This window comes from Pongo pygmaeus, chromosome 10, assembly GCF_028885625.2.
Source record: "Pongo pygmaeus isolate AG05252 chromosome 10, NHGRI_mPonPyg2-v2.0_pri, whole genome shotgun sequence".
NCBI classification, from domain to species: Eukaryota; Metazoa; Chordata; class Mammalia; order Primates; family Hominidae; genus Pongo; species Pongo pygmaeus.
The window spans coordinates 60,441,227-60,467,383 of record NC_072383.2 but is presented as its reverse complement, the minus strand read 5'-3'; the positions used below and the strand labels follow the sequence as shown (position 1 = coordinate 60,467,383).

General features: G+C 38.1%; 1 protein-coding gene across 7 annotated transcripts in view; it reads right to left on the bottom strand.

Moving 5' to 3' along the window:
- Positions 1–26,157, bottom strand: part of MON2 (MON2 homolog, regulator of endosome-to-Golgi trafficking) — a 137,079-nt gene that overhangs the window by 76,040 nt on the left and 34,882 nt on the right. For all 7 annotated transcript variants that reach the window (XM_054444098.2, XM_054444099.2, XM_054444103.1 and 4 more), the window contains 4 exons: positions 19,679–19,873; positions 3,515–3,639; positions 2,936–3,072; positions 2,048–2,201 (listed from right to left, as the gene is read on the bottom strand). In XM_054444098.2, the coding sequence (XP_054300073.1) occupies positions 2,048–2,201; positions 2,936–3,072; positions 3,515–3,639; positions 19,679–19,873 (611 nt within the window). The remainder of the gene's footprint in view (positions 1–2,047; positions 2,202–2,935; positions 3,073–3,514; positions 3,640–19,678; positions 19,874–26,157) is intronic.

Below are 26,157 nucleotides of genomic sequence, written 5' to 3'. Positions count from 1 at the left end.
ATTTTCTGGCCATTTATTATTTCAGAATTAAGCAATTTCAGTATGTATAGCACTAAAAAAAAATCTATGCATATGTTCCTTTAGAGATTCAGTCCTAATCTTGTCTTAAAGATGAGAAAATTCAGATCAAGTGAAATCAAGTGCTATACTCAAAATCACAGTATTTAGTAGCAGAACTAGTTAAAATCCAGTATCAATAAACAGTGTTGGTAGGCTTTTACTAATAAATTTTAAAAAGGAGTTCTACAACCCAGACAAGTATCTATTATTTTGTGGCTTGTTTCTTTTTTTTTTTTTTTTTCCTTCCTCAAGCACACATCTTCACTCCCTCCCTTTATGCGTCTGCTCAGTATTATTTCCTCAGGGAGACCCTTTCTGTCCCCATCTTCACCTTGGTCATTCTCTATGCCCTTAACTTGCTTTTTCTTCAAATTAACCACTACCCAAGGTTATATTATATATTTACTTGTGTATTTATTTATTTACTATCTCACTCACTAAAGTGTAAGCTCTATGAAGGCAAAAATTTTCTTCAGCGTTGGTTTTTGTTCAGGTTATAAAATGAGGTGGGAAGGTGAACTAGATAATTAATGTCTCCTTTAGTGCTAGATATCTGATTCTTTTACAACTTAATTCTCTAGTATACTTGAGTCATTGACCTTTTGTACAAGGCAAAGCCTAAAAAATACTAAGTAATTTTAATATAAATGACTAAAAATAACAATGAATTTTAATTAAAATATTTCAGTCTTCTATGATTCTATACTTTTATAATTTTAGGCAAAATAAAGCTGTAAGGTAAAATATACCTAGGATGATACAATGCAGACTGACACACCAGAGAAACTGATGATTTTAACTAGCCAAAGATTCTGTTTCACTTCTATTTTTTTTAAGAGATGGGGTTTCGCAGTTACCCAGGCTGTACTCCAACTCCTGAACTAAAGTGATTCTCCTGCCTCAGCCTCCTGAGTCTGTTTCATATTAAGTCTTGATTTATGTCATAAGGATAGTTTTATTTTATTTTTAGACAGAGTCTCGCTCTGTCGCCCAGGCTGGAGTGCAGTGGCATGATCTCGGCTCACTGCAACCTCTGCCTCCCAGGTTCAAGCGAGTCTCTTGCCTCAGTTTCTCGAGTAGCTGGGATTACAGGTGCACACCACCAACCCAGCTAATTTTTGTATTTTTAGTAGAGATGGGGTTTCACCACATTGGCCAGACTGGTCTCGAACTCCTGACCTCAAGTGATCTGCCCACATTGGCCTCCCAAAATGCTGGGATTACAGGCGTGAGTCACTGTACCTGGCCAAGGATAGTTTTAATTATACATACCAATTACTCAAAATATATCTATAACTGCCTCATAGTAACTATAGCAATGTTAAATCCATGTAGTATTGATTGCCTTATTTCTGTAAGTACTGTATCTCATTAAGAGTTAAGAAAAAATCAGTAATACATTATTGAGTATGCATTTGTTAAATTGAAATGGCTAATGACAAACAATTTAAAAATAACAGATATGGAATCCATTAAACACTTTTTAATTAATTAAAAACTAAAATTTCCACGTGTTAAACCCTAACAATGATTAGATAAGCACTTAAAATAACTTTTCTTACATATAGAATTCTGAAAATTAGATATATCACTACTCCCATTGTATAGATGAGAGAAATGAGGTTAAAAAAAAGAAAAAAAGATTAATTTGCTGATAGTAACTCAGCTAATATTAGAAGACCTAAGCCCAAGTGGTCTGAAACTAATTCATATACTTAAACCAAAAAGCTGTATAGGAGAGCTAATAGGTCCCTATGTAAAGAAATCACAGTTTGTTTTATAATGCTGTTAGTCTACAAACAGCACAAAAGAAAACAAATAAAATCCAGTCCTAGATACAATTTTCAAAATATGATGAAAGAAAATGAGCTCTAAAATACATTAGAAGTACTGGGTCTAAAATTTAAAATATAATAGAGAAGCATTTTAGGTTAAATATCACCCCCAACAACATCATTCCTTATAAAATGATGCTACTACTACTTACTAGGTGGCTTTAGCACTGCCTTGAACTGTGATTGTCAGAATAGGTATCCAGGTTCCCCTATATTCAAATGCTGGTAGCAAAGTAACACCTCCACCAATCCCCACCATTCCTGAGTTAGCTGGTGCTGAGACTGAGCCACCTAAATTATTGTTTCCTGTTAGAGAAGAAGGGAAAAAAAGGAAAGACACTAATTTACTACTTGACTACAAATCAGTAATAGTCAAACACCTGGCCAATCTTTAAAAAAAAATTTCTGTACTATCAGAATGGGTATTGCAGAAATAAATGAAATTTATCAGTACTACTTTGTCTATCAGAGAATCTTCCTATTTCCCTAAAATACCATTTCCCTTTTTAAAATAAAAGCTACTAGAGGAAGTAAAAATACTGATTAATGTTTAGCCTATCTTTCATTAGACCACTTTTTATCAGAAGTGGGAATAAAGTATACAAAACCATCACTCAGTACAAAGTGGAAGAGAACGAAGGTAAAGGGAAACAACAAACCATATAGATTCCCAAACAAACTCCAACCATGTTAACCCCTTTAAGAGAGGGACTAAGTCTTCCCAAGGTGGTAACCATCTAGACTCTTCAAAGGGAGTCATCAAATAAAGGTTCTTTTAAAATGAAGATTAGCATCTAAACTTTTGTTCTTATGTGATCAGAGAAACTGAAAGTATGTCACAGAAGAAAACCTATTCTGGAAAAAAGAAACACAACTGCTTCAGTGACATCAGATTATTCTTTAAGTGCAATTCTTTACTACCAACATGTTTAGGTAACCCAAATTTCTCTAGTCACAGAATTTCATAATATCCTCTCAGAATAGTCAATACTGTAACTTATGGCAGAATATAAGAAACAAAATTATGAGTATGTTTTTACCAGCTTGGTTGCTTGTTGCAGGATTTCCAGTAGGGGGGACAAGAAACAAGGACTGTATAAAAGATCCCAGTGCATTTACAATATCACGAAAAACCTTGGTAGAATGCTGTTTCATATCATAGGACTGACAAAATGACCTGTAAAATAATTTAAAAGTTTTTGGGAAAAACATTTGAATATATTAAAAATTGTAAACCTTTTTATAGCAAGTGATATTACTATAAGAGTTACCAAACTATACTAAAACATTCTTCATTACAACTCAGTAATTTTACCAATTTAGGACAAAGGTTCAGATAGAGGTCACAGTTCTAAAAAAAATTATTTTGGCTATATTCAATCAGTAAATTCAGACTGATGTCTATCACTCACCACGTGTTTACCTCACAGTTCTTTACCACATCTACACGCCCTACCCGTCCTTACAGATACAATACCCTATTTTCTTTGTTTAGAAATCACTAATATTGGGAATAAATACCAAAAGTCTTCTGACTAGTTTATTAACCTATTATAGGTTAGTTTATAGGTTAATAAACATTAACCTATCTATTTAACAAACTACTGCTGAGGTTTTACCTTAATAGTTGAGGCTGCACACAGAATCTGTGTATTGATTCCACTGCAACGGCTCGTAGCCACTGTGGTTTATCTGCATCCAGAAATTTCACCAGAAGTGACAGAAATATCTCACATTCAGTTACCTAAAAATATATGATTTTTAATACTATTTCTTTGAATCAAAGAGAAGAATTATAGACTGTGTTCTTATTCTTAACTTAGTGCTATGGACAAACCAATAAAATCTTGTAGATTAGAAATCAACTCTTAATGGGGAGTGGAGAAAGGAAATGTAGTTATACATGGAAACATTAACAGTAAAAATAATCACAGTGTTTCTCTAAATATATCCCTGAAAACATTAGTAATCTGCTAATACGGTTAATCCTTTATCCTTGCTCTTTAGAAATCAGATAATATCATCATGCCATCTCCATTTCTAAAAACTGCCAGACAGCACGTACCACATAAACTGCTGACAGGATGCACATTCTACTCTTCAGAGCAGTTTTTCCATACTTTCTTTTGCTACTAAAGAAACAAAGAGGCAAACCAAAGGGTGCTTAGTATAAATTTTATAGTAGAAAAATAAGGAGGAACCTATGGCAGTTGACAGATGTAAAGTATATAACTATTAGAACAAGGCCTGTACTGCTAATTAAGTATTAATTATCATTACTGTTGTTGCTAATATAGACCATTTCTCAGCAAGCTCTTTGTAAATAATGTTCAAGGCACACCCAAGGCATTATTCATTACATGTCTGATAACTGAATGAACAAACAAAAGCTAACCAGTTTATCCAAAGGTAAATGGATTGTTTTTGTTACTTATTAATTGACAATACAGCAGGACCTCTGGGAGGTAAAAATTAAGCTGACGTGGTGATTATTAGGCCAAACTGATTCTTGCTACTAGGTACAGCAAGTTACTGGATGTTTTAGCTGGGGTATCTCAAAATGAGTGAACCATAATGTGAGACAAGAAATTTGGGGAAATATAGTAGCCCTCAGGCTTTTAGTGCAAAGTCTTAGCTGCTAGTATTTTCTAATGCCTTTCAGTATCTTTAACTGGATGCTTAAAAGAAGGACATAATCATAATGACACAGTAGGAGGAATAACTAAAAACAACATTATCACTTAGACTGCTAATGACTGGGTAAGTATACACAGAGGCTTGGCATTGTCCTAAACATGATAAAGCTTAGTTTAAATAAACTAGATCAGGAGTCAGGTGGCTCAACTTCTTTATCCAGCAACCTTGTGCATAAGGACAAGCGTGGTTGCCTTTCTTATAAATAAAGGATGAAAATATTTACATCTTTCTGGGAAATCAAATGAGAAAAATGTAAGAATAAAAACATCCCCTAAACATGACAAAGTGCCATGCAAATGAAGAGGGCATTATTTTTTCTAAACAAAATGACCCCTCTTAGAGAAAGAACTGAAAAAGAAAGACCCATGCTAGTGACTCATTGGACAACAGCTCTATCTACTGGAGGGTTTGAATATTAGTAAGCCCTTCAACAAGTGCAATATCAGCTTTCCAAGTGGCATAAGTGGCATATAAGTGTGTGTGAATGAATTTAAGGTTCATCAGCTAAGCTCTGAGGCAAGAATACAAAGGATCTCAGAAACATCAAGTATATTACAGCCAAAGGAATAACATTATAAAACTTGCCTTGAAAGCATATCATTTTTTCTCTATGACACAATGACTATAACACAAACCAATCATTTATCAATTTATACTGGAACCACTAAAATCTTATGATTTGGGTAAAAAAAAGAGGCTCTCTCCTGAAGTCTGGAACGTTGTTCTCCTATTGTTTCTTCTTGTCAAGTGTGAAAGTTTGAGCAGAGAACTAGTGTTGAGAGCACTGAACACTGAACAAGGGCCTCAGTGGAGAAAACCTACTATGAATCTGTTAAGTCTTTCCCCCAAGTGGCTGCACTCATAAGGAAAACAGGTATTAAGATTAGCATTTATGGTGTAAATCCAATTTTTGTAACCCAGATACGTCATAAACTCCACTATACCAACATGAAGGGTGATGAATGTTTTTGAACTCCTGTAGTACTTTGGTAGTTGATTATTATCTAAATGTCAAGAGACATCTAATGGCTTAAGATGAATCAAAGTTACTGAGGTAGACATTCTAATCTCAATATCACATAGATATCTATTAAAGAATCCTGTATGTAAGCGTTGACTTGGCAGACAATGAAGGAAATCCGGTAGCACATTCATGCAGGAGTCTATTTGTCAGGAGCTTGTCAGAGTTAACAACGTTGGAGCTAATAGATTTGTTAGTGATGAGATCTTTTGTTAGAGAAATGTCTGTGAAGTAGTAGAAAATTAGTTTGGACAAGACAATTTAGCCTCACTGATTCCTTTCTAAAAACAGTAAGTCAAGGGCAGAAAAGAGATATGCTAGCCTCTTTTTTTTTCTTTTTTGAGACAGTTTCACTCTGTTGCCCAGGCCGAAGTACAGTGGCTCAATCTTGGCTCACTGCAACCTCCACCTCCTGGGTTCAAGTGATTCTCGTGCCTTAGCCTCCTGAGAAGGTGGGATTACAAGCCACCATGCCCAGCTAATTTTGGTACTTTTAGTAGAGATGGGGTTTCGCCATGTTGGCCAGGATGGTCTCGGACTCCTGACCTCAAGTGATCCACCCGCCTTGGCCTTCCAAAGTGCTGGGATTATAGGTGTGAGCCACCACACCCAGCCACTAGCCCCTCATAATTAAGTTTCCTAAATTCCTTAAGGGTACTTGTTTAAGGAATGATATGTGGGTACACATCCTAAGTGATTCAGAGAGCAGAAAAGCACCTACCTTGGATGACAGAAAGGGAAAATAATATAGTATAGTAGCTATTAATATACCTAATAAGTGAGAAATTCTAATTTCTAAATTCTAATGAGTGATAAATTCTAATATACCTAATGAGTGAGAAATTCTAATTTCCTCTAGTCACTCTAGATGTATTAACAGAACCTTTGAAGATTAATTATCTTCACCCTTGAACTACTACCTGATAGAGTGAGATAACCTGGTGAATACTGGGAAGCACATAATTCTCTAGGGTAGTCATTCCCAAAGTGTGGTCCCTGGGCCCCTTAGGAGTCCCTGAGACCATTTCAGGTGGTCTGCAATTTCAAATTTATTTTCATAATAATATATTATTTGCCATTTTCAATGCACGTGGGCCAAATGGCTGGTGCCTTAGCAGAAATCAAGGCAGTAACCCCAAACTGTACTAGTGTCATTGGATTCTTCACTGCCACATATGATTTTAAAAAACAAAAATGGTTTTACTTAAGAACCATAATAAACGGGCCGGGCAAGGTGGCTCATGCCTGTAATCCTTCCACTTTGGGAGGTTGAGGCGGGTGGATCACTTGAGGTCAGGAATTCAAAACTAGCCTTGCCAACATGGTGAAACCCTGTCTCTACTAAAAAATATTTTTAAAATTAGCCAGGCATAGTGGAAGGCACCTGTAATCCCAGCTACTTGGGAGGCTGAGGCAGAAGAATCGCTTGAACCTGGGAGGCAGAGGTTGCAGTGAGCCGAGATCACACCACTGCACTCCAACCTGGGCAATGAGAGTGAAATTCCATCTTTAAAAAAAATGATTAATTTTTTTTTTTAAAAAGAGCCATAATAAACAAAACTAAAATAAAAATAAAATACAGATTGATTTTGTTAAATCTGACCCATAAGTACATGCCTTTTTTTTTTTGAGATGGAGTCTCAAAAAAAAATCTTTATATATTATATAATAATATATAATTATATATATAATATATAATTATATAATTATATATATAATATATAATTATATAATTATATATATAATATTTTATATATTTTGGATATTTTGGCGCCTGCCACCACACCCGGCTAATTTTTGTATTTTTTAGTAGAGATGGGGTTTCACCAGGTTGGCCAGGTTGGTCTCGAACTCCTGACCTCAGGTGATCGGCCTCCCAAAGTGCTGGGATTACAGGCGTGAGCCACTGTGCCTGGCCAAGTACATGCCTTTTTAATGTTCCTTGTGACAAAACAGGAGTACACATGAAGCATTTTTACTGTGTATCAAAGTACCATCATTGTTGGAAGAAAAGCATAGCTGTGAACTGAGCTAGTCTTTTTACCCTGTGGAATAACATTTTAACTGAAAAAGCAAACAGTAAATCATGATTATTTACATTTGTATATACTGTACGAACAGTTTCTCAAAAATAAACAAAGTACGCCTGTCACTTTAGGGTAAACAACTGACAGTGTTTGTTGCCAATAATAAAATTTGAGCTTTCAAATAAAAATCAGAATTTAAAAAAACCTGTATCTACCCTATAACCTAAGACTCTTCTGATAAATGGTGGTGATATTAACAAATGTAATATTTGCAGGAAGTGATAACATTTGGAATATCTACACAACTAAAATACATGATGTTACAAAATCATGCATGACTAAAAGATCCATTTGAAATGTAAGACCAATGAAATGAATTTTACTGTAACACAGTATAAAAACGTTTCAGATCCTAGACCTGTAAGAAAGTGTTGGCAGGGTGTGGTGGCTCACGCAGTAATTCCAACGCTTTGGGAGGCAGAGGCCGGCAGATCACGAGGTCAGGAGATCGAGACCATCCTGGCTAATGTGGTGAAACCCCGTCTCTACTAAAAATACAAAAAATTAGCTGGGCGTGGTGGCAGGTGCCAGTAGTCCCAGCTACTCAGGAAGCTGAGGCAGGAGAATGGAATGAACCCAGGAGGCGGAGCTTACAGTGAGCCGAGATCACGCCACTGCACTCCAGCCAGGGTGACAGAGCAAGACTCCGTCTCAAGAACATAAACAAAGAAAGAAAGTGTACCGTTTGGTATAGTATCAAAGAAGAATATCCACCATTATTATCTAAAAAGGCCATTAATATAATTCTGCCTTTCAACTACATGTCTTTATGAAGCCAGATTTTCATCGTTATGTGTCAACCCAAAAAAATATCACAACAGAATGAAGACAAAAGATATGAGAATCCAGCTGTCTCCTATTAAACCAGACATTCAAGACATTTACATTTGGAAAATGTAAAATAATTTTTTTCTTTAAAACATAATTGTTTTTCATAAAAATAATTTATGTTAACATGTAATAGGTTTAGTATCATTTCAGCTTTAATTCTTAATAAAGTAACTAATGATAGAAATAACTCACACAAAAGCTCCTACATATTTTTTAAGAATATAAAGGGGTCACTGTTTTCATAGGGCATTCAACATGATTTATTTATTTTGGGTCCTGATACCTCTATCTTGGTTCCCCAAGCGTCACTCCCTCCCAGCATTCCTCTCTCACCACCCACTCCCAGTATCACTCAGCTGAGGCGATTTCAGGGACTAGTAGGGACACAAAGGGCTGAATGACTGGAACAGTAGTGTGCTGCTAGAGGTGGCAGACAGCCAGGGCATCCCCAGCGCCTTTCTGCTCTGGAACATTCTGTGACCCGTCGGGGTGTTTTGAATGGTAGCACCCCCTCTTCCACATGGTTATTAAATGACCACTTCCTGTTGCAAAAAAAGTAATAAAAGAGTATAAAGCAGTCTTGAGACGAAAAAGTATAAGAATTATTCCTCTAGTATGTCTTCTAGGAGATGTACCATTTCCAGGTTTAAATAAAGAAAATACAGACAAATAAGAGAGAGGCATCACATACCAACCATATATAGCTTACCCCCCAACTACCAGGCCTCTAACTTTTGCCCTTGAAGAAACTGTAGAATGCCTAAATTTTTCTAAGCTAACATGTCCCAATGTATCCAATTACAATACTGAGGAATTACTTTCTTATATATATCTGAAAATCTCAACTTTGCAAACTCAGTCCTAGAGTTCCTTATTAGGAACCAATGTTTTACCAGTTGATCATCACCCGCAATTCACAAGTAAAGCAGGAAAACAGGCCTTCCGCTTCGTTTAGGCAGTAACTTTCCATTTTTTTCTGTTGCTGGCTGTGCTGTCATCTGTCCCACCTTGTCCCCTTATACCCCCACCAATCAAAGGGACAAAGGTCAAAATATGGTATAGAAGCAATACAAGAAACTTGGCACTGTCAGCCTTGGAGAAAGAAAAAAAAGAGAGAGTGAGAACTAAGAAAACAGTGAAGTAGTAAAGTGCAGTGGGGTTAAAAGTGTGTTATGGAGCCTAAAAAATTAGTTAACACCCCAGTTTTGCAGCTTATAAACTGCATCATCTCAGGCAAACTATATAAGCATCCTGGTCCTCATTTTCTCAGCTATAAAACACAAATACGAATGTCTGCTTCATAGGGCTGTAGTAAAGTAAAAATGTATTAATGTATGCAAAGCAATGCTATGGTCTAAATGTTTATATACCCCCAAAATTCATGTGTTGAAGCCTATTCCCCAGTGGGATGATATTTGAAGGTGGAGTCTTTCGGAGGAAATCAGGTCATAAGGCTGAAACCCTCATGAATGGGATTGTGCCCTTATAAGGAGATACTTGAGAGGCTTCTTCCTCTCTCTACTCTCCACCATATAAGAATAAAATGAGAAGACAGACATCTGCAAACCAGGAGGTACACCCTTACCAGACACCAGATATGCTAGTAGCTTGATCTTAGATTTCTGAGGCTCCAGAACTTTGAGATTTAAGCTACACAGTTTCTGGCATATTTTATATAACAGCCCGAACTAAGACAATTACTTTGTACAGTGTCCGGAACAGATGAACTCAATAAAACAATTTCACCCAAAATGGAAATTACTGAGGAATTAAGATATCTGTACCTCTGAAAAGGTTATTAGATAAATTTGTTAAATAACAGAATTGACAGACAGAAACCAAGTATCTCAGCTTGGCCCAAGTATCTTTAGTCTGTCGTGGCTTAAATGACAGAAATTTATTTGTTACAATTCTGGAGGCTGGAAATATGAGATGGAGGTGTTAGCGTGGTCAGGTTCTGCTGAGGGCCCTGTTCTGAGCTTGCAAATGGATGCTTTCTTCCTTTGTCTTCACATGGTGGAGGGCAAGAAAGTGAGAGAGCAAGTATGCTCTGGTGTCTTTCTACAAGGGAACTAATCCCATCATGAGGGAACTAATCCCATCATGAGGGTCCCACCCTCATGCCTTCATCTAAGCCTAATTATCTCCCAAAGGCCACATATCCAAACACTGTCATGTTGGGGACTGGGGACTGGGGCTTCAATATATTAATTCTGGGGGATATAATTCAACCCATAGCATCAAATTTTATTTAAAAAAAAAAAAGATGATGATGATAAATAAGTTGGGAGGTCCTGGTTAGCAACAGAAACAAAATGTGAATTTTCCATTTGTTACTATGAAGATGTAACTAGGCTGCATGACTGAGAAGAACAGAATACTTGTTTCTCCAGGACTGACTAGTGGATATGAAAAGGAAAAGGGGAACTGTTTTCTCTTCCTATAGTCTTAACTTAATGTAGCTAAGAAACATTCTAAAGAAAGAAGGAGGAGGAGCCCTTCTAAGACAGCCCTGCTAATATTTAGGGAACAAGTGAGGAAGTGGTATTTAGTTGGCCTAGTGACAAGAATAAAAACTTGCTAAACATTTGGACCACCACATGACCTGACCACCTGATTTAATAGCAACTATGGCAACTACACTGGCCCTTAAAGTTCTTCTCCTTTTTAAAAATCCCTCCTATCCTGTTGACTTTCCGTGGTGACTGATATTACTATATTGTAATTATTTTCATTTCCACTATTTTGTTTACTTAAAAATATTTTTTTTAATTTTTATGAGTATATAGTAGGTATGTAACATTTATAGAGTAAACGAAATATTCTGATACAGGCATATAATGCATAATCATTACATCAGGGGAAATGGGCTACACATCACCCCAAGCATTTATCATTTCTTTGTGCTAAAACATTCCAATTATACTTATTTATTTACTTATTTATTTAGAGATGGAGTTTTGCTCTTGTTGCCCAGCCTGGAGTACAATGGCACAATCTTGGCTCGCTGCAACCTCCACCTCCCAGGTTCAAGCGATTCTCCTGCCTCAGCCTCCCGAGTAGCTGGGATTACAGGCATACACCACTATGCCCGGCTAATTTTGTATTTTTAGTAGAGACGGGGTTTCTCCATGTTGGTCAGGCTGGTCTTGAACTCCCGACCTCATGTGATCTGGCTGCCTTGGCCTCCCAAAATGCTGGGACTACAAGCGTGAGCCACGGCGCCTGGCCTCTTTTAGTTATTTTTAAATGTACATCATTGTTGACTAATCACCCTGTTGTGCTATCAAATACTAGATCTTATTCATTCTATCTACCTGTATTTTTGTACCCATCAACCATCCCTACTTTCCCCCTGCTCCCCATCTCCACCACCCTTCCCAGCTGCTGGTAACCATCATTCTATTCTCTCTCTCTCCATTAGTTCAATTGTTTTAACTTTTAGCTCTTACAAACGAGTGAGAACATGTGAAGTTTGTCTTTCTATGCCTGGCTAATTTCACTTAACATAATGTCCTGCAGTTCCATCCATATTGTTGGAAATGACAGGATCTCATTTTTTTTTTTTAATGGTTGAATAGTACTCCATTGCCTATATGTACTAACTTTTCTCTATCCATTCATCTGTCGATGAATACTTTGGTTGCTACTAAATCTCATGAATAGTGCTGCAATAAACATGGGAGTGGAGGAATCTTTTCAATATTAAAAAATATTTAATTGTGGTAAAACCATACAATATAAAACCCCAACAATATTTACATGTACAGTTGAGTAGTATCAACTGTTTCACACTGTTGTGTAAAAAACTCTCTAGAACTTTTTTTTTTTTCCTGAGACGGAGTCTTGCTCTTGTCACCCAGGCTGGAGTGCAATGGTGTGATCTCAGCTCACTGCAACCTCTGCCTCCCAGATTCAAGCAATTCTCCTGCCTCAGCCTATCAAGTAGTTGGAATTACAGGTGTGCGCCACCACACCCAGCTCATTTTTTTGTATTTTTAGTAGAGACAGGGTTTCACCATGTTGGCCAAGGTCTCAAACTCCTGAGCTCAGGTGATCCATCCACCTTGGCCTTACAAAGTGCTGGGATTACAGGCATGCACCACCACACCTGGCCTCTAGAACTTTTTTATCTTGCAAAACTGAAATGCTATACCCACTCAACACTAACTCCTTATCCCTTTGTCCTCCTGGTCCTTGGCAATGACCATTCCATTTTCTCTATGAATTTGACTACTCAAGGTACCACGCATAAGTGGAATTACACAGTAATTTGTCCTCTTGACTCACTTATTTCACTCAGCATAATGTCCTCAAAGTTCCAGTAACAGGATTTCCTTCTTTAAGGCTGAATGATATTTCAACATACGTATACACTGTATTTTCTTGGTTTGTTCATCTGACAATGAACACTGGAACTGCTTTCACCTCTTGGCTATTACAAAAATGCGACAATGAACATGGGTGTACAAGCATTTCTTTCAAATCACACTTTCAATTCTTTTGAATTTATATGCATAAGTAGTATTGCTGGGTCATATGGTAATTCTGTTTTCAGGTTTTTGGGGAATCTCCATACTGCTTTCCATTGAGGCTGCACCATTTTATATTCCCATCAACAGTGCACAAGGGTTCCAATTTTCTCCACATCGTTGCCAACACTTGTTATTTTCTGGTGTTCTGTTGTGTTTTTAACAGTGACCACTCATGGGCATAAGCCTTATTACAGTTTTGCTCTGCATTTCTCTAATGATTGGAGATGTTGAGCATCTTTTCATATGCTTGTTGGACACTGGTATATCTTCTTTGGAGAAATATCTATTCATGTCCTGTGACATGAATATTTTTTAACATTAGTTTTTTGTTGTTGTTGAGTTGTAGTTCTTTATATATTTTGGATATTAATCCCTTTTCAGATACGCAATTTGTGAATCTTTTCTCCCAAGTTGTTGCCTTTTCACTCTGGATATGGTTTGGGGCTGTGTCCCCAACCAAATCTCATCTTTAATTTCCACGTGTTCTGGGAGGGACCTGGTGGGAGGTAATTGAATCATGGGGACAGGTCTTTCTCATGCTGTTATCACGATAGTGAATAAATCTCACGAGATCTGATGGTTTTAAAAAGGGAGTTTCTCTGCAAAAGCTCTCTTCTTGTGTCTACCACCATTTGTGATGTGCCTTTCACCTTCCTCCAAGATTGTGAGGCCTCGCCAGCCATGTGGAACTGTAAGTCCATTAATCTTCTTTATTTTGTAAATTGCCCAGTCTTGGGTATGTCTTTATCAGCAGTGTGAAAATGGACTACTACAGTAAATTGGAACCAGGAGTGGGGTGCTGTGGAAAAGATACCTAAAAATGTGGAAGTGACTTCGGAACTGCGTAACAGGCAGATGTTGGAACAATTTGGAGGGCTCAGAAGAAGACACAAAAATGTGGGAAAGTTTGGAACTTCCTAGAGACTTGAATGGCTTTGACCAAAATGCTGATAAGGATATGGAAAATGAAATCCAGGATGAGATGGTCTCAGATGGAGATGAGGAACTTGTTGGGAACTGGAGTAAAGGTGACTCTTGTTATGTTTTAGCAAAGAGACTGGCAGCGTTTTGCCCCTGCCCTAGAGATTTGTGGAACTTTGAACTTGGGAGAAATGATTTAGGGTAACTGGCAGAAGGCATTTCTTTCTTTCTTTTTTTTTTTTTGAGATGGAGTCTCGCTCTGTCACCCAGGCTGGAGTGCAGTGGCGTGATCTCGGCTCATTGCAAGCTCTGCCTCCTGGGTTTACGCCATTCTCCTGCCTTAGCCTCCCGAGTAGCTGGGACTACAGGTGCCTGCCGCCATGCCCGGCTAGCTTTTTTTTGTATTTTTTAGTGGAGATGGGGTTTCACCATGTTAGCCAGAATGGTCTCGATCTCCTGACCTCATGATCTGCCCGCCTCAGTCTGTCAAAGTGCTGGGATTACAGGCATGAGCCATTACGCCCAGCTAGCAGAAGACATTTCTAAGCAGCAAAGCATTCAAGAGGTGACTTGGGTGCTGTTAAAGACATTCAGTTTTAAAAGGAAAAAAAAGCATAAAAGGTTGGAAAATTTGCAGCCTGACAATGCAATAGAAAAGAACATCCAGGCCGGGCGCAGTGGCTCATGCCTGTAATCCCAGCACTTTGGGAGGCCGAGGCGGGTGGGTTGCTTGAGGTCAGGAGTTCAAGACCAGCCTGGCCAACATGGCGAAACCCCGTCTCTACTAAAAATACAAAAATTAGCCGGGTGTGGTGGCTCACACCTGTCATCCTAGATACTCAGGAGGCTGAGGCAGGAGAATCACTTGAACCCAGGAGGCGGAGGTTGCAGTGAGCCAAGATCGGGCCACTGCACTCCAGCCTGGGATACAGAGCAAGACTCCATCCCTCCCCGCAAAAAGAAAAGAAAATCCCATTTTCTGAGGAGAATTTCAAGCTGGCTGTAGAGATTTGCATAAGTAACAAGGAGCTAAATGTTAATCACCAAGACAATGGGGAAAATGTCTCCAGGACATGTCAGAGACCTTTGAGGCAGCCCCTCCCATCACAGATCCAGAGGCCTATGAGGAAAACGTGGTTTCGTGGGCTGGGCCCAGGGTCCCTGTGCTGTGTGCTTGGTCCCCTGCATCCCAGCCACTCCAGCTGTGACTGAAAGGGGCCAACATAGAGCTCGGGCCGTAGCTTCAGAGGGTGCAAGCATCAAGTCTCGGTAGCTTCCACATGGTGTTGAGCCTGTGAGTGCACAGAAGTCAAGAACTGAGGTTTGGAAACCTCTGCCTAGATTTCAGAAGATGTATGGAAATGTCTGGATGCCCAGGCAGAAGTTTGCTGTAGGGGCAGGGTCTTCATGGAGAACCTCTGCTAGGGCAATACAGAAGGGAAATATGAGGTCACAGCCCCCACACAGAGTTCCTACTGGAGCACCGCCTAGTGGAGCTGTGAGAAGAGGGCCACCGTCCAGACACCAGAATGACAGATTCACCAACAGCTTGCACCGTGCACCTGGAAGAGCTACAGACACTCAACAGCAGGCCATGAAAGCAGCTGGAAGGGAGGCTGTATCCTGCAAAGCCACAGGAATGGAGCTGCCCAAGACCATGGGAACCCTCCTCTTGCATCGGTGTGATCTGGATGTCAGACATGGAGTCAAAGGACGTCATTTTGGAGCTTTAAGATTTGACCGCCCTGCTGAATTTCGGACTTGCATGGGGCCTGTAGCCCCTTTGTTTTGGCAAGTTTCTCCCATTTAGAATGGCTGTATTTACCCAATGCTTGTACCCCCATTGTATCTAGGAAGTAATTAACTTGTTTTGATTTTACAGGCTCATAGGCAGAAAAGACTTGCCTTGTCTCAGTTGAGCCTTTGGACTGTGGACTTCTGAGTTAATGCTGAAATGAGTTAAGACTTTGGGGACTGTTGGGAAGGCATGATTGGTTTTGAAATATGAGGACCTATGAGACTTGGGAGGCCAGGGGCGGAATGATATGGTTTGGTTGTGTCCCCACCCAAATCTCATCTTGAATTCCTACCTGTTGTGGGAGGGACCTGGTGGGAGGTAATGAATCATGGGAGGCAGGTCTTTCCCATGCTGTTCTCATGATAGTAAGTCTCACAAGATCTGGTGGTTTTAAAAGGGGGGTTTCCCTGCATAAGCGCTCTTCTCTTGTCTGCCGCCATGTGAGATGTGCCTTTCACCTTCAGCCATGATTGTGAGGCCTCCCCAGCCACATGGAACTGTAAGTCCAATAAATCTCTTTCTTTTGTAAATTGCCCAGTCTCGGGTATGTCTTTATCAGCAGTGTGAAAACTAATACAACTCTGCTGGCTGCTTTCTTTGAGGTGCAGAAGATTTTAAGTTTGATGTAGTTCCATTTGTCTACTGTTGCTTTTGTTGCCTGTGCTTTTACTATCATAGTCAGGAAATCATTGTGAAATCCAATGTCATAAAGATTTTCTCCTATGTTTTCTTTTAGGAATTTTTTTAGTTTTAAATCTTGTATTTAGTTCATGAATCCATTTTGAATTATTTTTTGTACATGGCATAAGGTAAGGGTCTAACCTCATTCTTTTGCATGTGAATATCCGGTTTTCCCAGCATAATGGTTAAAGAGACTATCCTTTCTCCACTGACTGGTCTTGGCACCCTTTTCAAAGATCACTTGACCATATATATGAGAGTTTATTTTTGGGCTCTCCATTCTGTTCCATGGGTTTTTGTGTGTGTCTTTATGCCAGTACCACTTTATGCTATTCTGATTACTGTAGCTTTGTAATATGTTTTAAAATCAGGGAGTGTGAGACTTCCAACTTTGTTCTTTTTTCTCAAGATAGTTTTGGTAATTCAGGGTCCCTTGAGATTCAATATGAATTTTAAGATGGTTTCTTCTACTTCTGCAAAAAGTGCTGTTGGAATTTTGATAGGAACTGAATTTAATTCATAGATCTCTTTAGATTATATGGACATTTTAACAATTTTAAGTCTTTTAATCATGAACACTGGATATCTTTCCATTTCTCTGTGTCTTAAATTTCTTTCAATAATGTTTTATAGTTTCCAATGCATAGGTCTTTCACCTTCTTGGTTAAGTTTATGCCTAAGTATTTTATTCTTTTTGGTACTTTGCAAATGAAATTGTTTTCTTAATTTCTTTCTGGAATTGTTCACTGTTAGTGTACAGAGACATATTTGCAACTTTGTTATGTTTATTAGTTCTAACAGTTTTTCTGGTGTGGAATATTTAGGGTTTTCTAAATATAACATTACATTAGCAAACAGATAATTTTACTTCTTCCTTTCCAATGTGGATGCCTTTTATTTCTTTTTCATTCCTAGTCGCTTTGGCTAGGAGTTCCAGTACCATGTTGAATAGAAGTGGCAAGAGTAGACAATCTTGCCTTGTTCCTGATCTTAGAGGGAAAGCTTTCAGGTTTTCACTATCAAGTGTGATATTAGTTATTAGTTATTGTCTCTTCATAAATGGCATTTATTGGGTTAAGGTAGTTTAGTTCTATTCCTAGTTTGTTGAGTGTTTTTACCATGAAAGGATGATGAATTTTGCCAAATACTTTTTCTGCATCAATTGAAATGATCATGTAGTTTTTAACCTTCATTCTTTTAATGTAGTGTATTATATTAACTGATTTTTGTATGTTGAAACATCCTTACATTCCAGGGATAGATCCCACTTGGTCATGGCATAGAATCCTTTTAAAATGCTGTTAAGTTTCCTTGTACTTTCTTGAGAATTTTTTTTATCAATATTTATCAGGGAGCTTGATCTGTTTTTTTTTTTCCTTGTAGTATTTTTGTCTGGCTTTGGTATTAATGCTGGCCTCATAAAATGAGCTTGGAAGTTTTCTCTCCTCTTCAATTCTTTGGAGTGTGTTAATTGTTCTTTCAGTGTTTGGTAGAATTTTCCAGTGAAGCCATCTGCTCTTGGGCTTTTCTTCGTTGGAAGGTTTTTCATTATTAATTCAATCTCCATACTAGTTATAGGTCTGTTTAATTTTTTTCTTGTGATTCAGTTTCAGTAGGTTGTATGTTTCAAGGAATTTATTCATTTCTTCTAGGTTATCCAATTTGTTGGCACATAATTCTTCCTAGTAGTCTTTTATGATCCTTTTAAATTTCTTATTTCTGTGGCATCAGTTGTAATGTCTCCTCTTTCATTTCTGATTTTAGTTATTTGAGTATTTTCTCTTTTTAGTCTGGATAACGGTTTGTTAATTTTCTTAATTTTCAAAAAAAACAACTTTCATTGATTCTCTCTATTGCTTTTCTATTCTCCATTTTGTTTATTTATGTGGTATTCTTTATTATTTCCCTCCTTCTCCTAACTAGTATGTTGTTTAATTTCCATACATTTGAGACTCTTCTCATTTTCCTTCCACTATTGATTTCTGGTTGGATTCCACTTTGGTCAGAGATTACAATCTTCTTAAATTTGTTGAGACTTGTTTTATGGCTTAACATAAGCTTTATCCTTGAGAATAATCTACGTGCACTTGAAAAGAATGTGTATTCTGCTGATGTTAGGTGGAGTGTTCTGTATATGTCTGTTAGGTCCAACTGTTCTACAGTGTTGTTCAAGTCCTTTGTTTCCTTATTAGTCTTATGTCTGGTTGTTCTATCTTTATTGGAAGTAGAATATTGAAGTCTCCTACTATTATTATATTGTCTGTTTTTAGAATATAGGGCCAGGCGTGGTGGCTGACGCCTGTAATCCCAGCACTTTGGGAGGTTGAGGTGGGTGGACCACCTGAGGTCAGGAGTTCAAGACCAGCCTGACCAATAGGGTGAAGCCCCATCTCTACTAAAAATACAAAAATTAGCTAGGTGTGGTGGCGGGTGCCTGTAGTCCCAGCTACTCAGGAGGCTGAAACAGGAGAATTGCTTGAACCCAAGAGGTGGAGGTTGCAGTGAGCCAAGATTGTGCCACTACGCTCCAGCCTGGGCGACAGAGGGAGACTCCATCTCAAAAAAAAAAAAAGAAGAAGAAGAAGAATATAAATGTGAAAAAATTACAGAATGCTGAATTTGACTTAACACAGAATTTTAAAAAAACATGGTGCATTATTTTTTCTGAGAAACAGTATTTGAATGTTTACGACTAAAGCATTACGTAAATAGAATTATCATCCAAAATATCACAACATAATAGGCATCCATTAACTTATGCAAAATAGATACAATATTGGACTGTAAGTCAAAATAATTGGTTTCTAATCCTAGATTTGACCAAATCTTTAATGTCTTTGCTTTAATCTGTTAAGACATATGAAACAGTATAAATGAAAGCAGAATAAACTGAAGAGACTATAATTTTAATAATCCTTCAAATGAGATACAGACAATTAGCTAAGAAGCTGAGTTCCAAAACCACAATTCCTATGCTGCCTTCAGACAACAGGCAATGACGCTGCTTCACACATTATGAATACTCTATAAACATAAGCAAGATTCAAGAAAGGATAGAACAAACTTTTAGAGTACCTAGAATACATGTAGGTACTCAAAAAAAATTCTGTTGAACTGAATTGAAAAAACTAAACGCACTACAACAGACCACTTTTTACAAAGGGCACAACATGCAACTATATACACAAATACATAAGGAAATTAGCACTTACCAAAAGACTGTAAAACTGCTTAATCAGAACAGATACTACTCTCAGCAAACGCATGCAGATAGGAAAATATGGTTTTTCAACTGGTGCTGGAGAAGACGAGGTGCTGGAACCTTGTCTGAACTTTATATTTGGAGAAAAGAGCTTTATCACAAGAGGACATACCCTTTCTTTGAGGAGGAAACTAAATTCTTGGTGCTATTTGCAAGGAAAAAAGAAAGAAAAAAATAATTAACTTTACTTAATACTTCCAAAAACAGTCTCACTAGGAAACAAAACTTCTTAATAACCAGTATTAATAATTTAGCTTTACTATAAGTTTATATGTTTTATTATTTTATAGTTTACACACAATTTTGAAATTCGTATTGCACTTAGAGAGTCTAAGGTCAGAACAGTCATCAGAGCCCAGCATGGTGGCTCATGCCTGTAATCTTAGCATTTTGGGAGCCCAAGGTGGGAGGACAGCTTGAGCCCAGGAGTTCAAGATGAGCCTCGGCAACACAGTAAGACTCCATGTCTACAAAAAAAACCTAAAAAATTAGCCAGGTATGGTGGCACGCACCAGTAGTCCCAGCTATTTGGGAGGCTGAGGTGGAAGGAACACTTGAACCCAGGAAGTCAAGGCTGCAGTGAGCCGTGATCATGCCACTGCCCTCCAGTCTGGGTAACAGAGCAAGATGCTGTCTCAAAAAATAATAATAATAATAATAATCAGTATTACAAGAAGTTTTTGAAAGAATGTAAGTTTAAAAGGAACATTTTAATGATTTTAGAATTAAGTAACTGGTGATTAACAGAAACTTCAATTTTAGCTGGACACTGGTAATTAAAAACATAAACAGAAGAAAGAAAATAGAGCCAGGCATGGTGGCTCAGGCCTGGAATCTCAGCACTTTGGGAGGCTGAGATGGGAGGATTGCTGGCATCCAGGAGTTCAAGAGCAGCTTGAGCAACACAGGGAGACCCTGTCTCAACAACAACAACAACAACAAAAATTAGCTGGATATAGTGGTGCCTCCTGCGGTCCCAGCTACTTGGGTGGCTAAAGTGGGAGGATCACTTGAGCCCAGGGAGGTTGAGGCTGCAGTGAGCCATGATCACACCACTGTACTCCAATCTGGGCAATGCAGCAAGACCCTATCTCACACAGAAAAAAAAAAGAAAAAGAAAAGAAAACAAGCTATACAAATTGAAGCAAATAGTTTAAAATAGGTAGCTGAGGAGAGAAAATTTCCTAATAAACTATAAGTTATATAATTCACTGATTTCATTTTTCAAAGAACAATTCTATTCATGCAGAGATTTAATAATTAACTTAAAATTTTGTTCTGCCTGGACTGCTTGAACAGAACATGATGAGCTGATAAAACATGCAATGGCAAACAAGCATAATTATTTTACAAGTCAGGGAATCTTGCAAATAATTCTTAAATTTTACTTAGAGTCATGATATATCATGAAGAAAGCACTCCTTAACCTGTTAATTCCCTGCCTATATTAGCCAAGAGTAATCCCATTTCACTGACAATATAAGGCCTAGGCTGTATTTAATGACTAGCCTCAAATACATTTTGTTGTCGTCATTCAAATTTCACTGAAGCTATAAACAAAGAAAATATCACGAAAATCATTTGACCTAATCCTTTAATCTTACAGAGAAGGAAAATAAGGCATAGAGCAGGCTGTTTGCTCAGAAACACAAAATTTTTTAAATGTATCTTTTTTTTTTTTGAGATGGGGTTTCACTCTGTCACCCAGGCTGGAGTGCAATGGCACAATCTCGGCTCACTGCAACCTCCACCTCCCAGGTTCAAGCAATTCTCCTGCCTCAGCCTCCCAAATAGCTGAGATTACAGACATATGCCACCACGTCTGGCTAATTTTTGTATTTTTAGTAGAGACGGGGTTTCACCATGTTGGGCAGGCTCTCCTGACCTCAGGTGATCTGCTCGCCTCAGCCTCCTCCCAAAGTGCTGTGATTATAGGCATAAGCCACTAAATGTATGTTTTAAAAAATCAGATTCTCAAGAAAGAAAATCCGAAAACACAGATAAATAAAAAGATAAAAATAAAAGTCTTGCCTAATCTCACCTCCTGGAGATAAGTGGACTAGTCATTGTTAACTTCTGCATGTATACTCTTCCAGACTTTTATAAATATTTTAATATACGTTTTCATTCTTTCCCCCAAAATGAGATCTTAAGAGATAAATGATTTGAAATTATACTCTCACATCTAGTTAGTTTCTTTGACTGCCAAAATGAAAAGTAAAGTCCACTTTCATATTTTACAAAAATAATTATTTTGTATATTGGTTAATATATAAACATACCGGCAATTCTTAAGCAATTCTTAAAAGTTTTACCAATTCACTGTTTCCCTTTCACTGCTCAACTCACTACAGTTGGGTTTCCTCCAGCACGACCACCAACTATCCCAACTTTACTTCTCCACTTCTCATTATACTCATCATGATCTCTGTGGCCAAAGCAAACACTTTCCAGTCTTTCCAGTCTTCATCTTATCAGATCTCTTTGTTTTTGTTTTGTTTTGTTTTTGAAAGAGGGTCTTGCTCTGTCACGCAGGCTAGAGTGCAGTGGTATGATCATGGCTCACTGCAGCCTTGACCTCCTGGGGTCAAACGATCCTCCCACCTCTCAGCTGTCCAAGTAGCTGAGACTACAGGCATGTGCCACCAGGCCCAGCTGATTTTTTTTTTAATTTTTCGTAGAGACAAGGTCTCACTATGTTGCCCAGGCTGGTCCTGAACTCCTGAGCTCAGGCCATCTGACCGCCTCAGCCCGACAAAGTGCTAAGATTACAGGTGTGAGCCACTGCGCCTACCAGATCTCTGTGAACCACCTGATATAACTGATTACTTGCTTCATTTTGAAACTTTCTTTGCTTTTGCCTTTTATTATGTCACACTCTCTTAGATTTGTTCCTGCCTTCTGGCCTTGTGTTCTCAGTCTCTTGTATATGCTCATCCTCAACTGTTTAATGTTGAGCTTCCTCAGAGTTCCAGAGTACCATGCCCTTGCTTTGTACTCTAGGTTCTTACCACAGAAAATCTCATTCACTCCCATATCTTCAATTAGCAACTATATGTCAGGAACATTTAAATTTATAATTTCAGCCCCAAACCTTGAAATGCATAAGTCCAACTAACATTTTGCATATCTCACAGATACCTTGAAATTAGTATATATATGAATAATGTGTCCTTTGTGATAAAAAATTCTGCCCATGGAGTACTCCATCTCAGCAAATGGTTCACTGTTCAAGCCAGAAAGCTAGAAATCATCTTTGAGACTGCCTTTTTCATCTTCCACTACAACACTTCATTGAGGCAAAAGGGAAAGCTTCAATGCCCTTAAAGCTTATTTTTCTAGAAAAGAAGACATCCTTTCTCAGGGTCGCTGCTCTTTGAATTCCTTCTGTGTGGAGTATTCTTTTCCTGTTCTCTCTATATCTCCTAACTACTCTTAATCCTTCATTTACAAGCTTAAGTATCCTATCCTTGATTTATCACCAACTCTCCACCAGGTCTGGTCCCGTTATTCATTTCCTAACACTTTTAATACTTTTCCTTCACAGCACTCATCAAGCCTTATCAACTCAGTTAAAATCTGTCTCCCCATTAGAATTGTAAGTGCCACAGGGCAAAGATTTTATCAGTCTTATTTAACTTCTGTATACTTGGCATAAAACTTAAGTGACTGGTAAATTTTGATTGCATATGTGAATGATGAGTTAAAAAAAGAAACAAATATGTATCTCTGGAAGAAAATTGTACAGGATGAAATTCTAGGATCTTACACAGAGAATTCTTCCTCTTCCATTCTTTACAGCAGGAAGAATAAAGTAAATTTTGTAAGTATAATAAATCCGTAAAAACAGGCCGGGTGCGGTGGCCCACGCCTGTAATCTCAGCACTTTGGGAGGCCGAGGTGGGCAGATCATGAGGTCAGATCAAGACCATCCTGGCCAACACGGTGAAACCCCATCTCTACTAGAAAAAATACAAAAAATTAGCCGGGCATGGTGGCGGGCACCTGTGGTACCAACTACTCGGGAGGCTGAGGCAGGAGAATGGCGTGAACATGGGAGGCGGAGCTTGCAGTGAACTGAGATCGCCCATTGCACTCCAACCTGGGCGACAGAGCAAGACTCCGTCTCAAAAAAAAAAGAAAAGAAAAGAAAAGAAATCTGTAAAAACGGTTTCAAATCTTTTCCTATAAAGTCAGAAAACATGACCCAAACATAAAAATTTTAAATTCAAATTCATTAACCAATTCATTCATTCAAATATTTATCAAACACCTGCCATATGCCAGGCACTATTACTAAAGACACCTATACAACAGTGTACTAAATCCCTGCCTCATAGAGTTTATCTTCTTGTAGGGAAAGAGAGAAAATAAAATAATACACAATATGTAATAGTATATAATACGTATATACGTGTGTGTGTGTGTCAGGCAGGAGGTGATAAATGCTACAAAGAAAAAGAGAGATAAGAAAGATAATGGTGCTGGTAGGAAAAAAGGTTGCCATTTTACACAATGTGGTTGGGGAAGATGTGTCTGGTAAGTTGACGATTGAGCAAAGCCCTCAAAAAAGTAAGACAGCAAGCCATATAAGGAAAAAAGGATTCCAGGCCCAGGAATAGTAAGTACAAAGGCCCTGGGGCAGGAGTCTGCTTGAGGCACTTCACAAACAACAAGAAGGACAGTGTGGCCAAAGGGTGAGGGTAAAGAGAAGAGAGGAAAGAAACAAGATCAAGGAATATTGGGGACTAAATCATGAAAAGTTCCACAGAGCATAAGGACACTTCATCTTTTAGTCTGATAAGGAGGATATCTATCAACTGAAGCAATTTACAAGAGACTAAAAAGATTCGACTTTTTAAAAATACCATTGTGGATGTGGTGTCACAAACAACTATAATAAGTGGTACAAGTATTAATATATATGCAAGCAGACCAGTTAGGAAGCCAACATAATAATTCAAGTAAGAGATGATGGTAGCTTAGACTAGAATAATTGTAGAAGTGGTAAGAACTGATTAGATCCTGAATATATTTTGAAGGTGATGGTCGGGATGTGATGTGTAAATAAAAAAGACAGGATACGGAGAGAAACTAATTTGCATCAACATGAGTTCAAATCCCAACTCCATCACTTATAAACCACGAAACTGCAGACAAATTATTTAACCCTCTGGATGTTGTAGTTTCCTCATGTGTAAAACAGTGATAACTGGTATCTCAGGCATTTGGGAAGATAAAAGAGAATATAATATGTAAGGAATCTGGCACATAGCACATAGAAGGCAGTCGAGAAATGACAGCTACTATGACTATTATTTATACAAGAGTGCTGGACAAATTATACCTACATACTGCTTATCCTATTACACTACAAGAAAGGGAATCATCAGTATATACTGCTCGCCAAAAGCATTTAACAATTGCCTAATGTATACCAAAAATTATGAGCCATATAAAACTAATTTTAGCTCCACATCCTGGCCTAAAAAATCTTATATTACTGTAGCACTTGATTCACTCATTTTGTAGGTAAGAGCAAAGGATAAAATGGATTACTTAGGGAGGAAGCATGGTAGGGGAAGGCACTAGATGAGTAGTTAAAAAACCTAAATTACAGTTCGAGACCTGCTTAATAACTAAGGGACCCTGTGCAAGTCACTGACTTGATTTTGGACTTTAGTTCTTTCCCATTTAAGTTATGTGAAAACACATAGCTAGATATATAAGCAAGTAAAAATCAACAATTTCTTTAGGCTTTTAAATATTACACAAGTAGCTCACATTCCACATTTCCTTCACAGACCCATACACTGGGAAATACCTGACTATTAATAGATTGTCTCTAGATATTCTATTATTAAAATTCCAAAATGCTAAGGCACTAAAAAAAAAAAGCAATGTAACACTAAACTGTTATATGTCTAAAGTTTGGGCTACAATTCTCCATATCTTTCTTTCCTTCATTTTTTTTTTTTTTTAATTTAAGAAATGGGGTCTCGCTCTCTCACCCAGGCTAGAATGTAGTGGCATGAACATGGCTCACTGCAAACTTGACCTCCTGGGCACAAGCGATTCTCCTGCCTCAGTCTCCTGAACAGCAGGGAATACAGACATGCACCACCACGCCTATCTTTTTTAAAAAATTTTTGTTTTATTTATCTTTTTTGAGACAGTGTCTTGCTCTGTCACCCAGACCGGAGTGAAGTGGTGTAATCATGGCTCACCGCAACCTCTGCCTCCCAGGTTCAAGTGATTCTCCTGCCTCAGCCTCCCGAGTAGCTGAGACTACAGGCACCCGCCATCACACCTGGCTAATTTTTGTATTTTTAGTAGAGACGGGGTTTCACCATATTGGCCAGGCTGATCTCAAACTCCCGATCTTATGACCCACCCACCTCGGCCTCCCAAAGTGCTGTGATTACAGGC